This window comes from Athene cunicularia, assembly GCF_003259725.1.
Source record: "Athene cunicularia isolate RWA chromosome 3 unlocalized genomic scaffold, athCun1 chr3_part1, whole genome shotgun sequence".
NCBI classification, from domain to species: Eukaryota; Metazoa; Chordata; class Aves; order Strigiformes; family Strigidae; genus Athene; species Athene cunicularia.
The window spans coordinates 71,185,887-71,207,529 of NW_020799097.1; the positions used below are offsets into that span (position 1 = coordinate 71,185,887).

Genomic DNA, 21,643 nt, shown 5'->3' on the forward strand with positions numbered 1-21,643 from the left:
ACAGAGCCATAATGAAAAGCCTCACTCAGGAATCACAAGTAATGAAGAATTCAATAAACAGCACCACCTTCCCCAGAAGAAACAGTCCCAAAATAGACTGGATGGAGTAGCCACCTTTGCGAGGCACTGGATCATCTCCTGAAGCTAGCCCTAGTTGCATTGGAAAGACTGGGAACAGAAGCTGAAAACCACTGGGAATAAATGCTTTTCCCATGACAAGTGCTATGTAAAAATTCACTCATACCAAAGAAAAGCAAGAAACTTAGTTTTTTATCTTCTGTTTGAAGCTACAATTAATTACATTTATGTCTGCTAAAATTTACATAAGATTTGTTTTAATGCATCCTTTAAAGATTTGTCTTTTTGTCTGCCTCTATGCACTACTTTGGATTGAGAAAAGATAGTACTGAACTAAAAGATGAAGACGTAGGAGAGTAAATGAGGATTAATTTACTCAGCTGAACCAGCAGGCACTCTTAAAACATTGTTCAAAAATGAGGGTGAAACAGCCCTGGCAAGCATTCAGGTCAGGATGACATTTTCAAGATTCAGAAATTTGTTCAGTAAAACTAATGGTTTCTCAGAAACATGTATGTGCTCAAATTCACCACTGAAGGAAAAATTTCTTCCACTAGAGATTTTTTGCTGCAAAGAAGGTATAGGACCTTTTATTTTTTTTTTTTTTTTTCAGTTGGAAACAATCATAAGTAAATGCTGTGATGTTTTTCTGAATAACAAAGAGCTTTAAGTGCTGACGGATTTATAGGCAGGTGCAGGGTGCAAAGAGGGAATAAAGCATTTATTTTCCCTTCCTGCAAACAAAGGCTTGGTTTCAAAGGTATAAAATGCCAAACAAGAGAAGCGAGTTTGGTCACTGGACTATTGCCCAGAATGGCTGCCCCTACAAAAATTCATGATTTCCAGTATTTAGAAAGCCTCGTCCCTTTCCCCAGGAAGAGGCAAGGGGTTTCACCAGAGTAGGGTTTTTCAGTCTTCAAGCTGAACTTTGAGCATTTCACAGATTTGAAGCTGCCAATAGCCTGCAGCCAGGAGTCAGTTGTCTCCTGCCCATTCCTGTGCATCCATCCTGCTCCCCACTGTGCCAACTGCTCATGGCTGTCAGCTGGAAAACACCACCTTGATACTTTGACCCCTCATTCTTTTAGTTTCTGGGATATTACACACCTTGTATGTTGAGTTGGCAGAAAAGCTGGGGCAAATGGGAAAAAAACATATCCTTTAGACAATCTGAGTTCGGCTATCCACTAAAAACTAAACAGCTTTCACAATACTGTAATATTTATAATGTTCATTTAAATCATGTTCTTGAAATTTCTGCAAAACCAATACTTGACACTCTAGTTCCTAATGAAATTCAGTTAAAAATAAAATCACCCTAGAATTAAGGAACAGAGAAAATATTCAACATGCTTCTTCACTATTAGGTGTAACACTGTCAATAAATTTTGAAACTAAAGACTAAAACTCTCACAAATGTTACGTTTATCAGAAAACATTATGAAATGCTAAACAAAAAGTAAGCCACATTGATGCACTTCAGTGACGTCTCAAAGACTCATCATGCTTTTCACTAGTCTACAGCTACTAGTTAAACCAGGTGTCCTTTCAATAAAACGAAAAATACACTTTTCAGGTTTGCAAGGAAAAGCCAAAAAGGAAGTTGCAAATACTTTTATATATCTTATATGATTTTTACATATTTTTCACAAATTTGTATTGGAAGAGAAATGTAGACCTATTTGATCTCATGGATACACTACAGAAGAAATGTGTTATTTATTTTGCAAGGATGTATGTATTGAAAATGGGATCTTGGGAAGATCAAGAAGCAATGATGTTCATCTTTTTCTCATGTGGTTACATACCATCTCTGAAAAATCACTTTAATCAAGAAGCATCCTTTGACCCTCAGGTGTGGCTGTTTGAATGATCTTGCATTTCAGCAGAGATATCATTTACCAAAGATGTGAAGTCCTATTCTAATGAGTTTTATTCTTTAAAGGTAATACCTTAGAAACAGAACTCTCATGGAATCAGAATAGGCAATGCGGAAGATTGGAAATTCGTTTAACTCATCTTGTTTTCACGTAACAAAATCATGCCCAAAGTTAAGTTATAGGTCAAGTTGCTCAAAATATTTTATTTTCTTAAAAAATAAAACAAAGCAATAGCCCCCCGCACCAATGTCACAATTTCTTACTACAGTCTACCCACACCTGAAGCCATATGTTCAAAGGACATGCACTGACATTACCACGTATCCAAAATTTTGGGAAGTTAGGCAAGCTCTTGCAAAGACCTGTAGAAAATTCCAATTTCTACAGATTTTTTTTTTTTTTATCTAAATGCGAGAAGTCTAACCTAGTGGCACACATGGCATGGTTCCTGAATATAATTTCCAAATTAAGTTTACAGCCTGGGTAATAACCATCTGCAGTCAGCTTTAACCTCTGTGTCCTGGCTAAATGCTAACTGGCATCACTCATTCGCATCCTTCCAAAAATTCCTCAGAGGTTTGATCCAAATTCAATTTTCTTCACATTCCATGCTATAAAAGTCTCTAGAGTCTTGGTGCATACTTTTAAATAGCTGCCAGAAGGGACTGCACTCCCATGTTACAGAGCATAATCCGCTGGCAAAGTTTATGAATACTTCCATATCCTCTGGAACAGGGACTGTTTTGTCAGAACAGAATCAAATTAGTTAAATTGGTGAAGAGTCATCCCAGGTACTAAACTAATGAACTCAGTGGAGTTTTCAGTCTCGTATTAGCATCTGACTACAGAAATGAACATTCACAACAGCATGCTGCCACTTTTAAAACACAAGTGCACAGTTTAAATATCCAAGTTACAATTTCATGCATGTTGGCAGAAAGCGTTGTAAACAAAGATCATCTCGGAGGCAAAGGCATGCAATAGCATCCTGGCTTTTCACAAACATACTATATATAACTACTCTGTAGCAAAGAGTGCAGGAAAAGAAGACCCAAGTTCTGAATGTGACTTGCAGTGCCAGAAAGGAGGGCAAAAAATAAAAGTACATTGTATTGTTTATATATAAAAGAGGAGGGAAAATGATCTATGTATTACAATTAATAGAAATCAGTGAGAAAGACTTTTGACTGAAAACATGCCTTACCTTGAGAAGTTGAGGAAATGAACATGTCTAGTGAATAAATAGGGCTGTTCAGCAGTGCTTACGTTTTTAATCAATTCCATCTAAAAAGAATTAACAAATCAAATTTTCCATGTTACATCAATGCACATTTTGGCACAAATATAACTCTCAAACAACATATGATGATGTAATTTTCAAGTCTGAATTACTCAGTAACTCCTTCTCCACCATCCCTCCCAAACACTGTCATCAAGCTAGCACGATTACTATTTCATGTCTAAGCAAGAAAGGTTAAGCTGCAGACACCATCCCACTATCATGGAGCTTATGTAGTTCTAAAAGTGGGTATCAATTTAAGGAAAAGCATAAACTAAGGAAAAATCTAAACACTGCCTAAATCTGTGCTAGGGCTTCGCAAGTGGAAGCTATCCTCTGAAGACACTGGCTCTGCTCACCAGAATGCCAAAATGTAAAAAGTCTGAATCTGTAACAGAAAGGGCTACCTGAGCCCATTTTATTGTTATATGACCATTCTCATATAACAATAAATTTTGTCATCATTGCCAAAACACTGATTGATTTGCCTGTTTACATACAGAAATCAGTGCTTGCCATTCCTTTTACTATTACAACAACTTGAAAGTGCAGATTAAATGAGCACTTCTAGACAGATGATGCTAAGTTGTAGTTCAGGCATATTCACATACTTTTTTTTAAAAAATAAATTATTTAAATTTTCAGATTATTAAAATGGAATAATGTAAACAGCATATATTGAAGACTGTGCACTATGGATATGAGTATCTATGTTGTGTAAGCTGAGCTCTAGCGATGATCTAGAGAAAACTGAAAGTGTCTAGTGGAGCATCATGCTACAGACTTGAGATGTCCTGGCTAATTTTGCTTCCATTCTATTAATCTCCTAAGAATTATTTTCAGATTTTCTGTTCCATGAGCAAATGCAGGCTATATTATGGACACTGAACACAAATGCATTTGAAATGATAGGTTTATAGATTTTATAAACTGGGTAGTAGAAAGTCATACAGAAAGTGACAGGAATTCATAAACTGGGAAAAAAAAAACCACATCAAAGAAGGTGAACCAAACATTCTGGTTTGACTCATATCAATTAATGTACTAGATCTAAACACCATTAAGGACACATTAATTAAAAAGAAATCTATTTCTTAAAACTGGAATGCTATGCCTAACAGAGACAAAGCAAGAAAAAACATAGGATCCAGCCTGTTATATGGTCAAGATAAATTGACTGGCATGTGATGAGTTACTGCACTAAAAGCCTGAAGAGTATAGTAGAAAATAACAAATATTAAACTACATTTAAGGACAGCAATTGTCATTTTTTTCCCTTCTATTTCCCAATTTCAATGTGTCACATTTTACTGCTTCTCAACCATTTTTAATTCTCCATTTTCTCATAGGACACATAACCTGCCTTCTTTCAGACAACACAAACTATAGACATTTAACTTATAGGATTGAATAAAAAAGTACACACACTAATATGCTTTTCCATACTTTTCCTCTACCCTCACTGCTTTAGCCAGTCATATCTGGACTCTGGATTGTTTGATCCAAGTACTAACAGGTCTTTGTATAGCTCCTTCAGTACAATATAAATGCTATAAGAGAGAAATTCATGACCCTGAAGAGCAGAGCTTGCCCAGATCAGAATTAGAAAGCCCAGGAAACTGCAATAATTGGCATGAAGTAATTGAATATTGTTTGTTGATGCTCTAAAAAGACAAAGGCTTTCCTAGTGAACCAAATAAACTGACATTTCTTTAGGACTGGTAACTCACTCTACCAAAAATTATATTCATTCACCTTGCAGAATGAAACGATAGGAGACTCTAGTGGCTGGGTATGAGATGCCTCAATTGGCTGCTTCTTTTGTTTTTATTCAGACAAGTTACAGAAGTTAATTTCTCCAAACAGTATGAAGCTTTATGTTATATTGGCATTTTACCTGTGTTATTCTATTTGTATGAATGAAGGAAAGATGTCAGAAGGAAGTTACCGATACAGGATAAAAACTCTATTCATGCCACTAAGGTCATCACTGTAATTCCATCTTGGAATAAATGAAAAAACACCATTACAGTATAAATATAGAGATGTAAAGATAGTATACCCACACAAAGTAATCCCATGGGGTTTAAAAAGGCATTGAACTTTCATATAAATTCCTCTAGATAAACGTGTGTGTGGGTATACGTGAGTGTTACAAAGTACCACACAAGCCTCCTCCCTTGCCCCTCAGCTCTTCCTGGGGTTGGTACCAATTTGCTAGCACCAGGCAGATTCACATTACACCACCACCACATTTCCCATTGCACTTCACCTGAGATCAGTGTCAGGCTCGTGTCACCCTGCTGCCAGACTAGCTCAGGCACTTCTGCCTCAGGAGCAAAGGGAGTCTGGAAAGATGCACAGAGAACAGGACAGCATCTGGCTCCTGGCTTTTTAAAAATCTTTTGCTACCAAACTCTATCTCTTGAGCTATGATAATATCTTACTCCAAAGCAGACACAGAATTTTGTTTTGACTTAAAGTACCTTCGTATTTAGACACTTAATGATCAACTGGGCTTGTAAGCAGATGTGGATAAAGCTACAATGTGCATATGAACAAACAAGCAAAAACCATTCTTTTAAAAACTGCCAAAAGGGTAAGCAAGGCTCAACAGAAACACCACACAGATGTCAGGAGGGAAAAATAAATAACTGTAATGGCTCACAGCCACATGCAAATTGTGGCCATATTTCCCAAGTGCCTCTCTCTCTCTCTGATCCCACTGAATCAGCCAAACTGATTCCAGTCTAATGAGCCAATTGTACTGCTTAGGAATACCTAGTGATCCACCACTCCTTTTAAGAGGAGGGAAAAGGGAAAAGGGAAAAGGGAAAAGGGAAAAGGGAAAAGGGAAAAGGGAAAAGGGAAAAGGGAGGAAACTCTTTGAATGTCTCCCAGAAAAGTAAGGTCTCTAGTGTGGGTTTTTTTGGTTGATTTTGTTTGTTTGGATTTTTTTGGGTTGGTTTGTTTGTTTGTTTTAATAAGATGATTAGTGTAGAGGACCCACAGAGAGGAAGAGTGAGCAAAAGATGACAGCTGAGGAAAGCAAGTACCTTTGGATGAAATGAGTGATGAAGGAAAGAGAGAGATACATACAAGCACAGATGATCTAGGAGATGGTCTTAAACCAACCCAAGTTTGAAAAGAGATGCAAAAGGCAGAAGGAGCAGAAGATAAGCAAACACCACTAGGGGAAAGGTGAACTAGAACACATCCATGTTTTGGGGGAGAATCTATAAAAATACCCATAGAAAGCCTGAAAGGAGCATAAGCCTGCTAGGGTAAGGGCCCATAAAGAGCCATTCCTCTTTTGCTGCTGCCCCGAGCTCTCCTGCAGGAGTTGGGCCGTTCCTGTGAAACAGCACTGAAACTGTTAGTAATTTGCTTTTGAAACTAAATTGCACCAGAGAGTTAATGCTGCTAAACAAGGATCCATGGAGAGGGAAATGCCAGGACACAAAGACCATGTGGGGAACCCCTCCAGCTCACTTCCACCAGTGGAGTCCGTGGCAAGGCCAGTCACAGCCCTGACACATCAACTCGACTGCTGGGCACAAGTGAACTGAAAGCACCGGGTGTGCTGTGCTCCCTGAGAAAAGGTGGGCATGCACACCGCATGGCAGGAGTCTGCAGAGATGTGAAATCACAGCAAGCAGTTGCAAAGACCTCTGTGCTGTGGTCAACATGCATTTGCTGGCATTCCACCCTACCCCTAAAACACCAATTAGTTGTAAGGAACAGAGTCTTTAGCGTAAATACTGATTTTCTCCCTAGCATCTTTCTACCACTCTGACTTCTTGCTTAAGCTTTAATCTAAATATTCCTCCAAAATTCATTTTCTGCACTGACTTTTAAGCAGGACCTTTAAAGAAGACCAGATCTGCAGAGGCAATCCTGTATATCACAAGCTATCTCTAAACCTTAAGGCCCACGTGAGCAAGAACACCAAGAGGAAATACTCCGAGGGGAAAGGTTTTTCTGTAGTCTACTGTCCTACACTACCACTGTAGGGTGTTAGTTGGCCATACTGAAAAAAACAAACCGTAATGGCTCAGCATCATCCATGTATTTGTACTCAGCTGTTGCTGCATTGTAAATAACAATCCAGCAGATGGCACAGTGAAATGAGAGAGACTGGATGGGGCCCTCCCAGAAACGGGAGAAACGTGGAGGATGGCTTTGCTCCAGCCACAGCATTGTTCCTGCACAAAAACTCAGCTCAGGCTTGTGAGAGAGGACACCTTCTTTCCCTCTTCTGGAAACGGCCAGCCCCCCGCACTGACTGCTCAGAGCAGTCCCATTTGTTTGAAGGTTTGCGATAGGTAAATCCTACTGGGAATAACAAGAAATAATCAGATAATAAATCCACCCAGACAACAGCTAAAGTGTTACTACTTTTTCTTTTGTTGTTTTGTTTTTAAGCTGCTGTATTTCATTGGGAGAATTCGAGGCCCAAGTGTGTAAAAATGGTGAGGCAAGTGGGATTTTGGAAGTGAGGTCAGCTGGGTCACACTATGGTCTCTGCTAACACTGATACAAATAGGACAAAAAAAAACCCTTTGTATTTGTCTTTCTTGTGAGTTCTTTACCTTCTTCTACTGTTTTCAGTCTCTACTGAAGGCATGTAGGGTCCAGGAGGTGCAAGTATCTACAGGTATTCGGTATATCACTTTCATCTTGGTATTCATTTCCATAAACAACTCACAGGAATGAGACTAGATCTTCATTTTCAGCTCTCAAAAATTTGGAAAGATTTCAAGAATTTCTTCAGCTTCCCAAGCTGCTATCACCAGTCAGTCTTTAAAACCATTTAAGAAAAAATAGTGATGGATTTTTAGTATGTTAAACTGGAATTATATATAAAGCTGGCTGCACAGCCATAAGGATGGGTGGTAGAAGGAACTGATACGAGGATAAACTATCAATTGCTCCCATATGTGATTGGTATTTGTATATCTAAAAACATACTAATTTCTCTGAATGCAAAGAAAAGGAGGTGGGGGAGGAAGTCAGGGAAGGCGAAGAATTAATTTTGCAACAGCTCGTGTGTCATTTTAAAGCCACATCAATCAGATTGACTTTGTATACATGAATATTACATATTATTTTCTGCATTTAATTTACTTGGAAATATTATAGCAAATGGTAATATTAACTCATCTGTTTCCAGAAATCATTCTCTTATGTCCATAGATGTTCAAAGGCTGCAATTCTAATTGCTTTCAGGCACACATAATTCGGGAGAAATTCTTACCATGAAGAAGAGAAAAGGCAATGAGAATATTTATGTGCAATCCCTGCAGTCATTAAGAACACCTACATCCTTAACTTAACAACACTAAACTGCATAAGATAAACATTCACAGAAAAGTCTTGGCTGGATCAGGGCCTTCACCAAACAGAGGACAGACGAATAGCAGAAAGACGAGAGACATATCATCTTGAGCAAGAAGTCCATACTCATGCTGAGAGCCTGCAGCCCAGCTCTCTTCTCTTGTTGTAATGCCTGGAACCTGAGACCATCCATTCCCTTAATTTCCTCTTATGTACACCACATTAAAGGTGGGAGAAATAATTTATTTTTTCAGATTCTGCTCATAAAAAACAAGAAGTCAACTAAAAATACCCTGCACAACAGAACAGTTACTGTCTCCAGGCATGTTTCCTGGCGATCAAAGGCACTTTTCAGCAAAAGTACTCATTAAATTATGAGCCTATTGTAACTATGTAAATAAGCCATAAATTAAAATAAAGACACTCAAGTTATAGTAATGCAATCTATAGAGTAAATCATCAGCTCTGTAGCAATACATCCAGCACCATCTGTGTTCCAGCACACTTGCCATCTAACAACTTCTGGAGTGCAAAAAAGTAATGTAGTTATTAATCCTCTGTCAGTGTATTGGTTGCATCTGAAAGTAAGTCTGGGCCTCTCTGGAATCTCCACATGCTGGACTAAAGCACAGATGACTGCTGAGATGTGACCTTGTATCATGTTTAATAAAGAACAATCCACCTACCAGAGAAGGCAGAACAGAACTGAAATGAAGTAGCTGATGAGGGTGAAAGCTGGCAATTATTAACACCTGAAAGGCTTTTAGGTTTTAGGATGCATCTCCCCATCAGCAGTGAAACTTGGAGGACATAGTCAAAACAAAACTCAAACAACCCGAAACACAAAAGCAGTCATACCCACAGAAACCCACTATCCTGTATCCTACAGTTAGTCAAAAAAAAAGGCAGGATCTGTAGCACAGGATAGTTTGACTAAGACCTGATGGGACGGTTATGCGAACTCCCCAGGTTCTGTGGTGCTGCCAGTAGGACACAGAGAGATATTGCAGTAGCAGCAGCCCAGGGCCCTGCCCCTTCCCTCAACCACAGGCAGGGGCAGTGGGGGGACACTGGCTTCCCCCGTAGTCTTTCACTGAGATGTTACATCCAGCTGTGCACATAAATCTTTGGGCTGGCAAGGCAGCCCTAGCCAGCTGGTCCCCAGCTTGTGCTGAAGCTGACCACTGTGTGGGGTTAGATGAGCCAGCTGCCTGTTGGGACTCCAATGGCCACCTTGGAAGGGAGAAAGGTGTGACCTGAAGGAGTAATATCTGCTCCCAAATTTCTATTTGATATGAACTGCTCTATCTAAAATAACAAATTTACACTCATGAACAGGCTACAAATAAATCACCCTCAATCACAGCACAATGCCACTGGCAGGCTCACATCTGTATTTTGATCATCTCATACATCCTTTTGTGGTTTGCAGGCTGCTGTTCCTAGGAGTGATGGAGGCAGTTATTGGGGCATTTACCTGATCAGCAGATCAAAATAGCAGCTGTGGTCAATGTGTGCAACAGTCATGTGTATGGCATCTGACTACACCCATACACTTTGGAGTCCGAGGTTTTTTCTATTACTTTCATCAATACCTGCTGATGGCAGTGCTACTCACAGAGGGCACATGGTTACCTTAAATACAGGTAATTTAAATAACTGGATCTTTTGTGAAATCAAAACTGCAAAAATAATGCCCTCTACAACTTTACAGGAACACGAAAAAGGGTGTCTGGGTAAAGAGATTTCATGTAGTATTTTTGTTTCTTTTAGTGAAGGTTGTGCGATAATATGAAAAAGGCCGATCATAGAATTATAGAGTACGAGGCTGGAAGAGACCTCAAGGATCATCTGGTCCAATGTTTCTCTGCAAAAGCACAGTCTAGACAAGGTGGCCCAGTACCCTGTCCAGCTGAATCTTAAGAGTCCAGTGTTGGGGAATCCATCACTTCCCTAGGCAGATTATTTCATTGGCTGATTGTTCTCATTGTGAAAAATTTTTCACTTGTGTCCAATCATAATCTCCCCAGGAGTAACTTGTACCCATTACACCTTATCTTTTTCATGTGATTCCTTGTAAAAAGGCAGTCTCCATCTTCTCTGTAGCCACCCTTTAAATACTGGAGCATTGCGATAAGGTCTCCTCTAAGCCTTCTCTTCTGTGCTGCTCTTCTGGATTATGTTTTCCCACATGCAAGATCTTACACTTATCTGTGTTGAACTTCATAAGGTTCTTGTTAGCCCACTCTTCCAGCCTATCCAGGTCTTCCCTCAGGGTGGCTCTCCTTACCAAAGTGTCCACTTCACCACTCAGTTTGGTATCATCAGTGAACTTCATCAGGGTACATTTGATCCCATCGTCCAGATCACTTACAAAGATATTAAACAGTGTTGGGCCCAATATTGATCCTTGGGGGACCCCACTTGTTGACAGACTACTGTTTTGAAAAAGAGCTCTTTACCACCACCTTCTGGGAGTGACCCATCAGCCAGTTCCCCACCCACAGCACAGATCACTTGCCTAGACTGTAAATCCATCAAGTGATGCTTCCAACAAATATCTGGGTCATTGAAGTCATCCATAAGAACCAGGTTCTGTTGACCTGAAGCTTGATGTAAGATCCCCCTTGGAGACAGCCCCTCAGATCTTGACCCAGAGACATTTGATAGGGCTTCCACAATCACAGATGAGCAAGAGGCTGAGACAGGATCAAGGGAGTGTCAGATTACAGCAACATAGTTTAGCATGACCCTGGGAAACAACTTTTTGAAGCAAGTGATTACTAGAAGTGAATTAAGAAAAAAACCCAAACCCTGTTGGCTATTATTTACTCCTGCTCTGCTTAAAGAGACCCAAGCTAGGTCTGAATAAGCTGTCTCACATGATAAATGGCTGTGCCCTGCAGATACATTAAGACAGGTCCCAGAAGCTGTTAGCACCTAACTTCACTTGTACTAACTCTTCTTGCCTCTCTGCTGGACTAACTGCTGTGCTGACTAAATTCAAGAGCTGTCTCACTGGAAGTTAGTCTTTTCTGGTTAGCTTCCACATTGTGTTGCTCTTGGCCCTACCATCCATTTCTCCTATTAACTGAAGTCACTTAGAGGATGATGAATTCTGGCTGATTACCCAGGTCAAAGTAGCAGTACACCTTTTCAATATGATTTCTGCTAGCATATACCTTTGCTTCTCAGTTTCACAAACATAATAAGAAAACAGGATCTAAGATGAACAGGAGTAACTTACCTGTTCATTTTTGGTCAGTCTTGTTTTGTTATGGATGTCAGATGTAACCAGGTTGAATCCATGTTTCTCTGATAAAATTCTCAAAAGCAAAACCACAGTTCGACTTCCACACTTTCCAACTCTGTTGTAGACCACCTGGCTGGGGAAGGGAAGTACCTAAAAAAGATTTAAAAAAAAAAATGGAGTCAGTATATTCATATTTATGTTTCTGTTCTTTACCTCTGAATCACAGCATGATTTGACTGTCAACCAACAGATATATACAGGAGAATTTCTAGGAGCCTGCCCAGGTCAGAAGTATTCACTTCCACCAGCAAGGTAGAATAACAGTGAAGACTGGCTGCTACTCTAGAAGCACTAAGCCACTGTTTGATGTCTTCTAGTGAAGATGATGATGAGCTTAAGCTTGCTGCTTGTAACCTCAGTGCAAATAATCAGTTTTAGCTGACTGCCTCCCATATAAAGAATGAAGAGTGCATTTGCACTACAGTTTGGCAATTCAAAGTGAAGTTGACACAATGCAAGAGGAATGCTTGAACTGCAAAACTTCAGCTAAAGAATAAAACCCCAACCAACCACCAGTTGTATAGAGATAAAATTAATCAACTGTTTCAATTTCAAATATAAACATGAATATTCCAAAGGGACTCAGAGAACAACTCATGCCACTGGCTGGGCATGTACTTGTGGAATAAACACTGCTAGATGCCACAGGTGGCCTGGAAGCCAACAGGCACAGTCTGCTCACATCTGTACAAGTAACCTTTACTAAATTTCAAACCAGAACAGCTACATCCTATCTACCCACCAGGAATGGTCTCCAGCCCATGCTAATTTGTGCACCATGCTCTCTTCTCTGGGAAACCAGAACAAGTGAGTAGTAATTCACTGTCCTGAAGTACATTGGATGCAGCCTTGTTTTGTTCCTGGACGAAATCCATGGGCTATTCTTTCAGTAAAAGGCATTCTGGAGTCACACTATCACACTAGACAAGTATTTGGTGTATAGCATACAACAGCAGCATCCAATAATATAGGCCAAGAGGCATCTGTTTTCAAGTCTTTTAGATTGGCTAACATAGTTAGGCACTCACAGTTTCATCCACAGCAGTGCACACATGGCACTCAAATACAGAAAACTCATTTTTCTATTACAACGATGGGTACAAAATGTTTTCCAATGTGGGGCCTGTACCCTGGTTCCAGGCGATGTGTTCAGTGCAGGAATGGCTCATGTGCCAAAGTGATAGTGTGCCTCAACCTATACGTTACTTTTGGTGTTGATGCAATCACATTCTCCCAGCAGAGGATTTCTAACATAAAAGCAGTCAGACAAGGCATATGGGCTTCTGGCACTTTTCATGATATTTGAACAGCTCATAGATTTTCATCAGGGAAGCAAGATGATTCCTCAGGCAACCCCCTTCAGATTACTTCCAAAGAGGACTGCAAACTAGAATTAAAAAAAAAAAAAAAAAAAAAAAAAAAAATATCTGGATTCCCTTATATATAATAGGAACATACTGGCACTTCGCTATCAGTGTTACACTTCATGACCAAAAGAACATTACTATTGTTACTGGTTTCAATGTTTAGGAACATTGAAATGGTTATCCTTCATTGCAACATAAACATGGAAGACATCATTCTCCAAATCAGATGGGCAAGGGGTAGATATTTAGTGACAGCCTCAGTTAAGTTTTCCAAGTTCCAGGACATCACATTTACTGGTTCAGCAAGTAAACACAGGCCTCCCAATGCTCACATAAAACCCACACAACACACCAAGTCATACTATTTTGTCATGTTTATATAAAGTTTTTTATGAGAAACCTAGCCCTCTTGTTCCTTATCAACCCTTCCTTCAGAAGCCTTGCTTCCTGTGAAATGCAAAATCCCAGCCTCAATGATCAGAGAACTCCAAAGGTGATGAATTTAACATCTCTGTGTTACAGCTGTAGCTAACTCTGGTGGGTTGACCCTGGCTGGATGCCAGGTGCCCACCAAAGCTGCTCTATCACTCCCCTTCTCAGCTGGGAAGGGGAGAGAAAATATAACAAAAAGCTCATGAGTTGAGATAAGGACAGGAAGAGATCATTCACTAACTACTGTCACAGACAAATCAGACTTGACTTGCGGAAATTAGTTTAATTCATTATCAATCAAATTGGAGTATGATAATGGGAAACAAAACTACATCTTAAAAACACCTTCCCTCACTCCCCAATTTTTCCCAGAACCAACTTCACTCCTAATTTCTCTAACTCCTCCTTCGCAGCAGCACATGGGGCTGGGGAATGGGGGGTTGCAGTCAGTTCATCACACATTGTCTCTGCTGCTCCTTCCTCCCCAGGGGGCAGATTCCTCACACTCTTTCCCTGCTCCAGCATGGGGTCCCTCCCACGGGAGACAGTCCTCCATGAACTTCTCCAATGTGAGTCTTTCCCACAGTCTACAGTTGTTCCTGAACTTCTCCATCGTGGGTCCCTCTCACAGGGTGCAGTCCTTCAGGAGCAGACTGCTCCAGTGTGGGTCCCCCACAGGGTCATAAGTCCTGACAGCAAACGTGCTCCAGCATGGGCTCCTCTATGTGTCCACAGGTCCTGACAGGAGGCCACTCCAGCATGGACTTCCCACAGGGTCACAGCCTCCTTTGGGCATCCACCTAATCTGGTGTGAGATCCTCCACAGGTGGGTATCTGCTCTACCCTTAATGTCCATGGGCTTCACCATGGGCTTCACCATGGGCTTCACCATGGGCTTCACCATGGGCTTCACCATGGGCTTCACCGGAATCTCTGCTCTGGCACCTGGAGGACCTCCTCCCCCTCCTTCACTGGCCTTGGTGTCTGCAGGGTTGTTGCCCTCTCATATTCTCACTCTTCAGCTGCAATTGTGCAGGTTTTTTCTCCCTTCTTAAATATGTTATCATAAAGGTGCTACCACCATCACTGATGGGCTTGGCCTTGGCCAGCAGTGGGTCCATCTTGAAGACAGCTGGCATTGGCTCTGTTGGACATCAGGGAAGCTTCTAGCAGAATCTTACAGAATCCATCTTTGTAGCCCCCTGCTACCAGAACTCTGCCATGCAAATCCAATAACACTAACCTTTTCCAAAATAACTGCTAATGGTGCTGAAAGGTTAACATGTGAACACATTTTATTATGTTGATTGTAACACCAGGGACACCATCATTAAAGTTTTTCTCATGCAAGAACACACATGAGACATTCAGGATTGTCCCCTTTCTGATTATTTTCTTTGTATAACAAAACCCATCAATATTTACCATCACCCTGCAGCACTATCCTCACAACACTGTAACTTGTGGAATGGGAGTTTCTCCTCTGCTCAGACATATACTTTTTGCATACTTTGCTGTGCAAGAATGTGAAAGTCTTCAAGAGAAATGCTAAGTAGATACAAGTGCCACCTACAGCACATGTTTGCCCAGCACCCTGGAAATGTGATAAATGACGAGAGTTTGTAGGGCTATGGAAACATTGAAAAATGCTTCATAATTATTAACTGTTTTGATTTTTATAGCAAAGTTGCACTTTACAATACAACAAGCAAAGTTTTTTCTTCATTGATACTTCACTCATTTCAAGTGGAATTTTGCTGCACCCAGATTACATGCAAGTTCTAATTAAATCCCTGACTTGATTAGTCAGTAACTTTGGGTGAATCTTATTATTGGGTGAATTTTTTAAAATGAAATAAAATTACAGAATAGAGACTTTTCAAAGGACTGCTAAGTGCAAACAACTCTACCAGCTTGGGAAAAAAAAAAAAAAAAAAAAAAAAGCCTTCACTTTTGTTTCTGAAACTCACCTTCCTACATAGCACAATTCTGATCTGGACACAGACGAAAACCATGGCAACCCCCCCCAAAAAAAAAATCATAAGCAAATATTCATTGCAGATAGAGAAAATGGAAATAAAGGGCTATTATATTCAGACAACTGTTTAGCTTAAAGGAAGCCAATATATCAATGCCTTGATTCAGTAAACATCTGAATGCACTTAAGTAAAAGCCGACAAGATTCAAGATAAACGCTACAACTCAAAGCTCACTTCAGAAGAACACAGTCATTAACAGTAATCAAATCTGCATTTGCAGCACTGCTGAATGTGTCTAGTTTAGGGATGCACTACTGAACCTTTGATCATGTTTCGTCACCATTCCACTTACACACCTAAATGTACCAGAGGGCATGCCCAGTACACAAAGCCATGCAGTACACACACAGGCTTCTGGTACATAAACAAGTATTTGTTTAATGTGACCAGTTCCTTTAGGAGGCTGCAAATCTGCTTTCTGCATTTTAGAACATGTCTAAGTAATTTCTTAGAAGAAGAAACAATTCTTCCAGCAACTCAAGTTTGTATCAGGCAGATCTAAAAGTTCAAGAAACTGAAAACTTTTTCAGACGGGAACTTTTTTCTTTTTCCCCTCATGATACTCACAAGAGACTCAGACAATATCAGAGATGGTGGCAGAGGAGGCACTTGAAAAGAAGGCTCCTATTATATTAGCAGAGACAAGATGGAAAAGAGCAGTTGGAGATTTACAAAGTGCCAATTGGATTACATTTTATTTTACAATGAGAGTAGGTATCATGTAGACTGACTAACCGCTGAGGTGATGCTCTGGCAACATGACATCCATGTAACAATATATCCAACTTCACAATAATTACAGATTGACTTTATTGAGCACTGCATCAAAGCCCAGAGGTAATATAAACCATTCAAATATGTAATTTGCTTTGGAGTTATACGAATTAGTACTTAGAGTTATAAAAATAGTAAAACCCACAGTATAATTACAACAGCTTTCTCCAAGGGTTTGGAAAGTTATATAACAATTTACTTGTCAGTTCAAACTGAGTTTTTTTTCCTTTGCTCCACAGTTAAAGAAGATGTCAAGAACCACTGCAAACAAAACTGAGCAGAAGAAAAAGCAAGTTTAACCCAAAATGAATTTGCATTACGGGGCTCTGCAGGGTAGGGCTGCCAGTCTCAGGAGGGGAGCCATTTCTCAGATAGCCTGATAAAATCTCTGGCTTCCATCCTCAGTAGTGACTTTGTCTTCAGGTAAACCTTTGCAGCATTTAAAAAAAATTAGGCTGGATAATTACTTGCAGTGTCAACAATTTAGGGCTCCACCCAAAGGCCCAAATCATTCCACTTTTATTGAGCCAAATCTGGTAAAGTTTTGCCCATTTGCCAAAAATTTCCCAGCCCAGGTACAATCTGCAGAGACAAATAACTCATGTCATAGATATACGTTCCCTGAAAGCAATCCATTATCTACACAATTTCCGCAAGTAAGCAACCCCCACCCTTACTCATGAGAGGGGTCAGAAATGTGTGCCAGAACTGGCTTCTCCTTTCTGAGCAGACACTAACCTGTGGGCAGATAGTGCTCCATGTTTATCAGGTGAATAAGGCCAACCAACACAGACAAAACTGGTAAGACTGTGAAAGCAATGAAACGCCTGCTGTTGTCACACATCTCTATAGCATATCATCTTCCCAGTGCAACCTCTCAAATTTTTTCCCTGTCCAACTGAGACAGAATTGTAAGAGTTAAAAAAACGGCTTACTGGGTTGAAGCAATGGCCCATTTGGCTCATGAGTGTTGGAAGATGCTTGTTAGGCACCTGCAAACCTGAGTACTGTTACCAGTCCATTTCTCTCCAGTATCTCTCCTCCTTCTCCAGTGCCCCCAAAGATTGCATTTGGGATGTCAGAAGGCACATCCTTGCCTGTTGCCTGAAGAATTTCTTACTCCACCTGCTACACCAACAAATTCCAAAATTTTATCACCCGCTGTGCATTTCATTTTTAGCTCATCTTCTACCATTACCAGAGAATATCTCATCTCACACTGTGGGTTTCACAAAGACAGATCAGATAATTAAGTCACCAGCTTTGAGATTTTCTTAGATCCATCAGATGCCTCTTTTTAACTGAAGTTTGTCACAAGCCTGCCATGGCCTATTTAAAGACAAACTCTAAGGCCACTAAAAGATAATATATTCCAAACATTAAATCAGGAGCTGTTGCTCCTGAATCTCATTCCAAACAAACATCATTCTCCAAAAGAATCTCATTCCAAACAAATATCTACTCATTCTTACTCACTTTTAAAGCAATTACAATGGAGAACTAACACAAAGATATGTCAGCAGAAAACATGACTGAAAGATGAAAAAAAGAGAGAAAAGAAAATAAATCACTAGTTAGCTTCCTTCTTCCCCAGCTAAACCACACAGATCCAGTTATGTTAAGATCCCCCTGCAGAATACAGTGACACTGGACAGAGACAAGCTTTTGGAATTAACCGACTCTAAAGCAGACCAGAGAGCATGATGTCTACAGGTCACTGAAAATGCACTAGAAAGCACAAGAAAGGTAAGGCTGAAGTTTGTTTTCAAAGTTTGATTATAGCTGCAGTGGAGCATTGAAAGTAAGGCAGAAGAAGAAATAGACAAGTCTTCTGTTGCATTTTCATTAATCAACTAATTTAATCGAAAAAGGATGACTTCCTCCCCCACCCCACACAATGCATTTCATCTGTTTGGCAGCTGACATATTTGGAAGAATAAGTTAAACGTGTTCTCTAATGATTCAGCTTCCCTAAGTACCAAAATAAATTGAAAACATAAGCACAGAGCACAAGCAGCAAAAGGAGACTAGTAGACAGTCCTCAAACTTATTAAGACTAAAGAAATGCAAAAGCATGGAAGTACTCACCAAAGCTAATGATTCCTGATGTCTCCCACAAAACAGATCTGTATATAGCTGGTATCAAAATTTCCAGTAATTTTTCTGCTAAGTAGTACTGCACCTTTACAAATCCAAAAAGAGCTCAGTCCAAAGCATAGTAAAGTCTCCCCATTAAGTTTCAGATCAGGTCCTATTACAAGGTACTATGGCTAAACATACAGCAAATTGAAACTATGATAATATCAATAGCAACACAGGAAAATTACAACGAAATGTCAAAGTTTTCAAAGTACTGGCTGCATCTTGTCAACATTTAATTTTGCTCCTTTTATTCCTTACACCTGATTTATTTTCTGACAACAGCAGCTCACAACGAAGGAAAACTTCTACTTCTGCAGTCTGCTGCACAAGATTTCCCACCAGAGTGTAAAACCACGTTTGTTTCAGGTAGATGAAGTTACAGCAATGTCAAAATCCAGTACATGTATACAAAGCGTCAAACAAGTCGGTAAAAAACAGATGCTCTGTTCACTCAGCAGTTTCAGGTGGTCACTGATGTTAGGCAGCCTCTGGAGGCGTCAGCAGGACTCCCAGCTCTCATCACTCACCAACACTCACTGTACACAAGTGATGGCAGCTCTGGTTCCTCTCAGGGATGAAGCAGGTGAGAGGGAATCACCCTACCAAACAAATAATTGCTTGGCGAGGGGGTACAACCAACATCTGCTAGATTAACCAAATCTTTGCCTTTCGCCCTTTCTTAACCTAACATGTTTTTCAACCTCCATTCTTCTTGCTTTCCTCTGAAGTTTGCAACTTGTTCACCTCTTCTAGGAACAAAATCAGATAGAGTGCTGAATCTTGTCACCCTAGTGCCAAAGAGAACTGAACGGTTATCTGTCATATCTTGCAGACATCCCTTTTTAATACACCTCAGGATGGCATTTAGAAGAATCAAAGCATATGGGACTGTCGCTGGTATGGAGGGGGGCAAAACAAAGCCATCACTCCTTTTCTTTTTTACCGTACATAAGCATACGCCAATTACAACAGAAAAAGAATAGGAAAACTCTTACTAGTTTTCTTGTGAAAAGCATTATTTTCATCTCTTATTTCTGAAGTTCATCGTGGTTTGGAAGTTGTCTTACTGGTATGCACTTATCTCACACACAATAAAGGAGATAAATGATGTAAGGACATGGTTCACTGATGCTGGTACTTGTTGAGGGAACCAGCATGAATTCAGGCAGGTTAAGAATTTTGGTGTCGCTTTAATTACCCAGTTTTCTGCTTGAAGGTTTTCCATGTAATATCAAAGAACCCTTAAGCCGCAGAATTTGTACAAGCCAGATTTTAATTTCAGAGCCAGCTTCACATTATATGTATATGTATTTTGGAACTGTAAAGTTTGGAACTGCTGGTTTTCCTTCTGAGCTCAGGGTTTTGTAGACTCTGTGATGTGCTCAGAATACACCAGCACAGTTATTCTCTGTTTTAAGTAGTAAATCCTATCACATCCAACCCACATGTTTATATTGGATACTTACAAAATGAGAGATATTAAGTAGCTAAGCCTGGCTTTAAAACTTTTTTATAATACATCACAGCACTGGTGTTTCCTTAAGTAACCTAAATACCTTACAGTAGTGTATTCTTCCAATGCAGTATTCACAAATTCACCCAGGGAACCAGTAACACTGAATTAGAGTGTGGCAAGTGCTAGGCTAAATAATTGATTCGTCTGTATGCACTTGTCTTTCTTTACATTAATGCTTAACCCTTTTATAACTATTCTGGTTGACTATCTATTAGGTAGCTGCTAGTGCAACAATTTATGATTTCACCATTGCCAAGGATCTGTCATACTGTGTTTCAGTTTGCCCTCCTGCCCTTTACTTTAGACCCTCTTCAGTAGTTTCACATTTTATTTTAATGTCTCCAGCATGCTTGTCTTTTCCACTGCACTTTGTGCGAGCACTTTATATAAGTCAATTGCAGTATGAAATAAAGGTTGTTTATAGCTTAACTGGACTTTTAATTTGTAGAACAGGCCAGTTCTGCTGGACTGTAACCCACACGCTTGTTACTGATGATCTGGCTCTGAGGTGCTCTCACTCTGCATGCTCAGAGGAACTCAGTGGGACTGAATTTCCATCACAGCTTCTGCAGGCAACAGATTAAATTCTAGTTCATGACAACATGTCGCCACCTGGAAGGAGCAACACCAAGAAGCACCTACAGAGGGACAAAGTGCTGCTGGCCAACTCTTCCAGCAGCTCTGGAACACAGCAGAAATCCCAGTGTCATTTAAAATTACTCAAAGGCCCAGAATACCTTCCCTGACTAATCACAGTCCAATGTCTGAGTCTCAGCTGGATCCTGCGAAATTGGAGATGCCACATGTTGGAGACAATAATGGACAAGACCCAGCATCAAGTGCTCCCATGTCACCCTCTGCAATCTGAAATGATTTGCTCAGGCAAACCAAACCTCATTCCTGCTGACCAAGGCAGGACCCCTTTCCATTTTGATGGAGGGAGCTTCTCCTGGTCTACTCAAAATCCCCAATGGTGCCAGCAGCAAAGGGCTCCACACTTCTCCAGGACACTGGGGTGTCATGGGTGTTGTCCTGAGAATTACCTATTCATAACTGTACTGCTCTGTCCTTATGCTACTTGCCCACACTCCTCCCTCACCTGAGTTACCACAATAACACCACTCTCACACAGTCAAGACACCCTATCCCCTATTTGCCTGATGTTTTCACTCTACTGTTGACTACTCATGGGTGAATTCACAACCTCATTTTTTATTAAAGCTCATGGTCCTTATTAGAGTACTTCATCACTATTTACTGTTAGCTAAACTACACTTTATAGTTTTGTAAAGCCTGACTAGAAGACTGCCAGGACATACCAGTTCATCTTCAAAATAATACCAGAATTTTTATTTGTTGTGGTGGGGGTTTTTTGCTTGGTAGTGGGTCAGGTTTTTTTTCCACTTTTGCAATCCTTCATAGCATCCCAAGTTCTAGGTTTTCAAGTTTTTTTTCCTTCAAATATTATAGCTAGAACACCCCCCCC

The 21,643-nt window shown here is 40.2% G+C and overlaps 1 protein-coding gene across 1 annotated transcript in view; it reads right to left on the minus strand.

Moving 5' to 3' along the window:
* UST (uronyl 2-sulfotransferase) overlaps positions 1–21,643 on the minus strand; it is a 105,927-nt gene that overhangs the window by 78,745 nt on the left and 5,539 nt on the right. The window contains exons 2-3 of the mRNA XM_026845885.1: positions 11,822–11,977; positions 3,163–3,242 (exon numbers count right to left, since the gene is read on the minus strand). Coding sequence (XP_026701686.1) covers positions 3,163–3,242 — 80 coding nt within the window. The 5' untranslated portion in view covers positions 11,822–11,977. The remainder of the gene's footprint in view (positions 1–3,162; positions 3,243–11,821; positions 11,978–21,643) is intronic.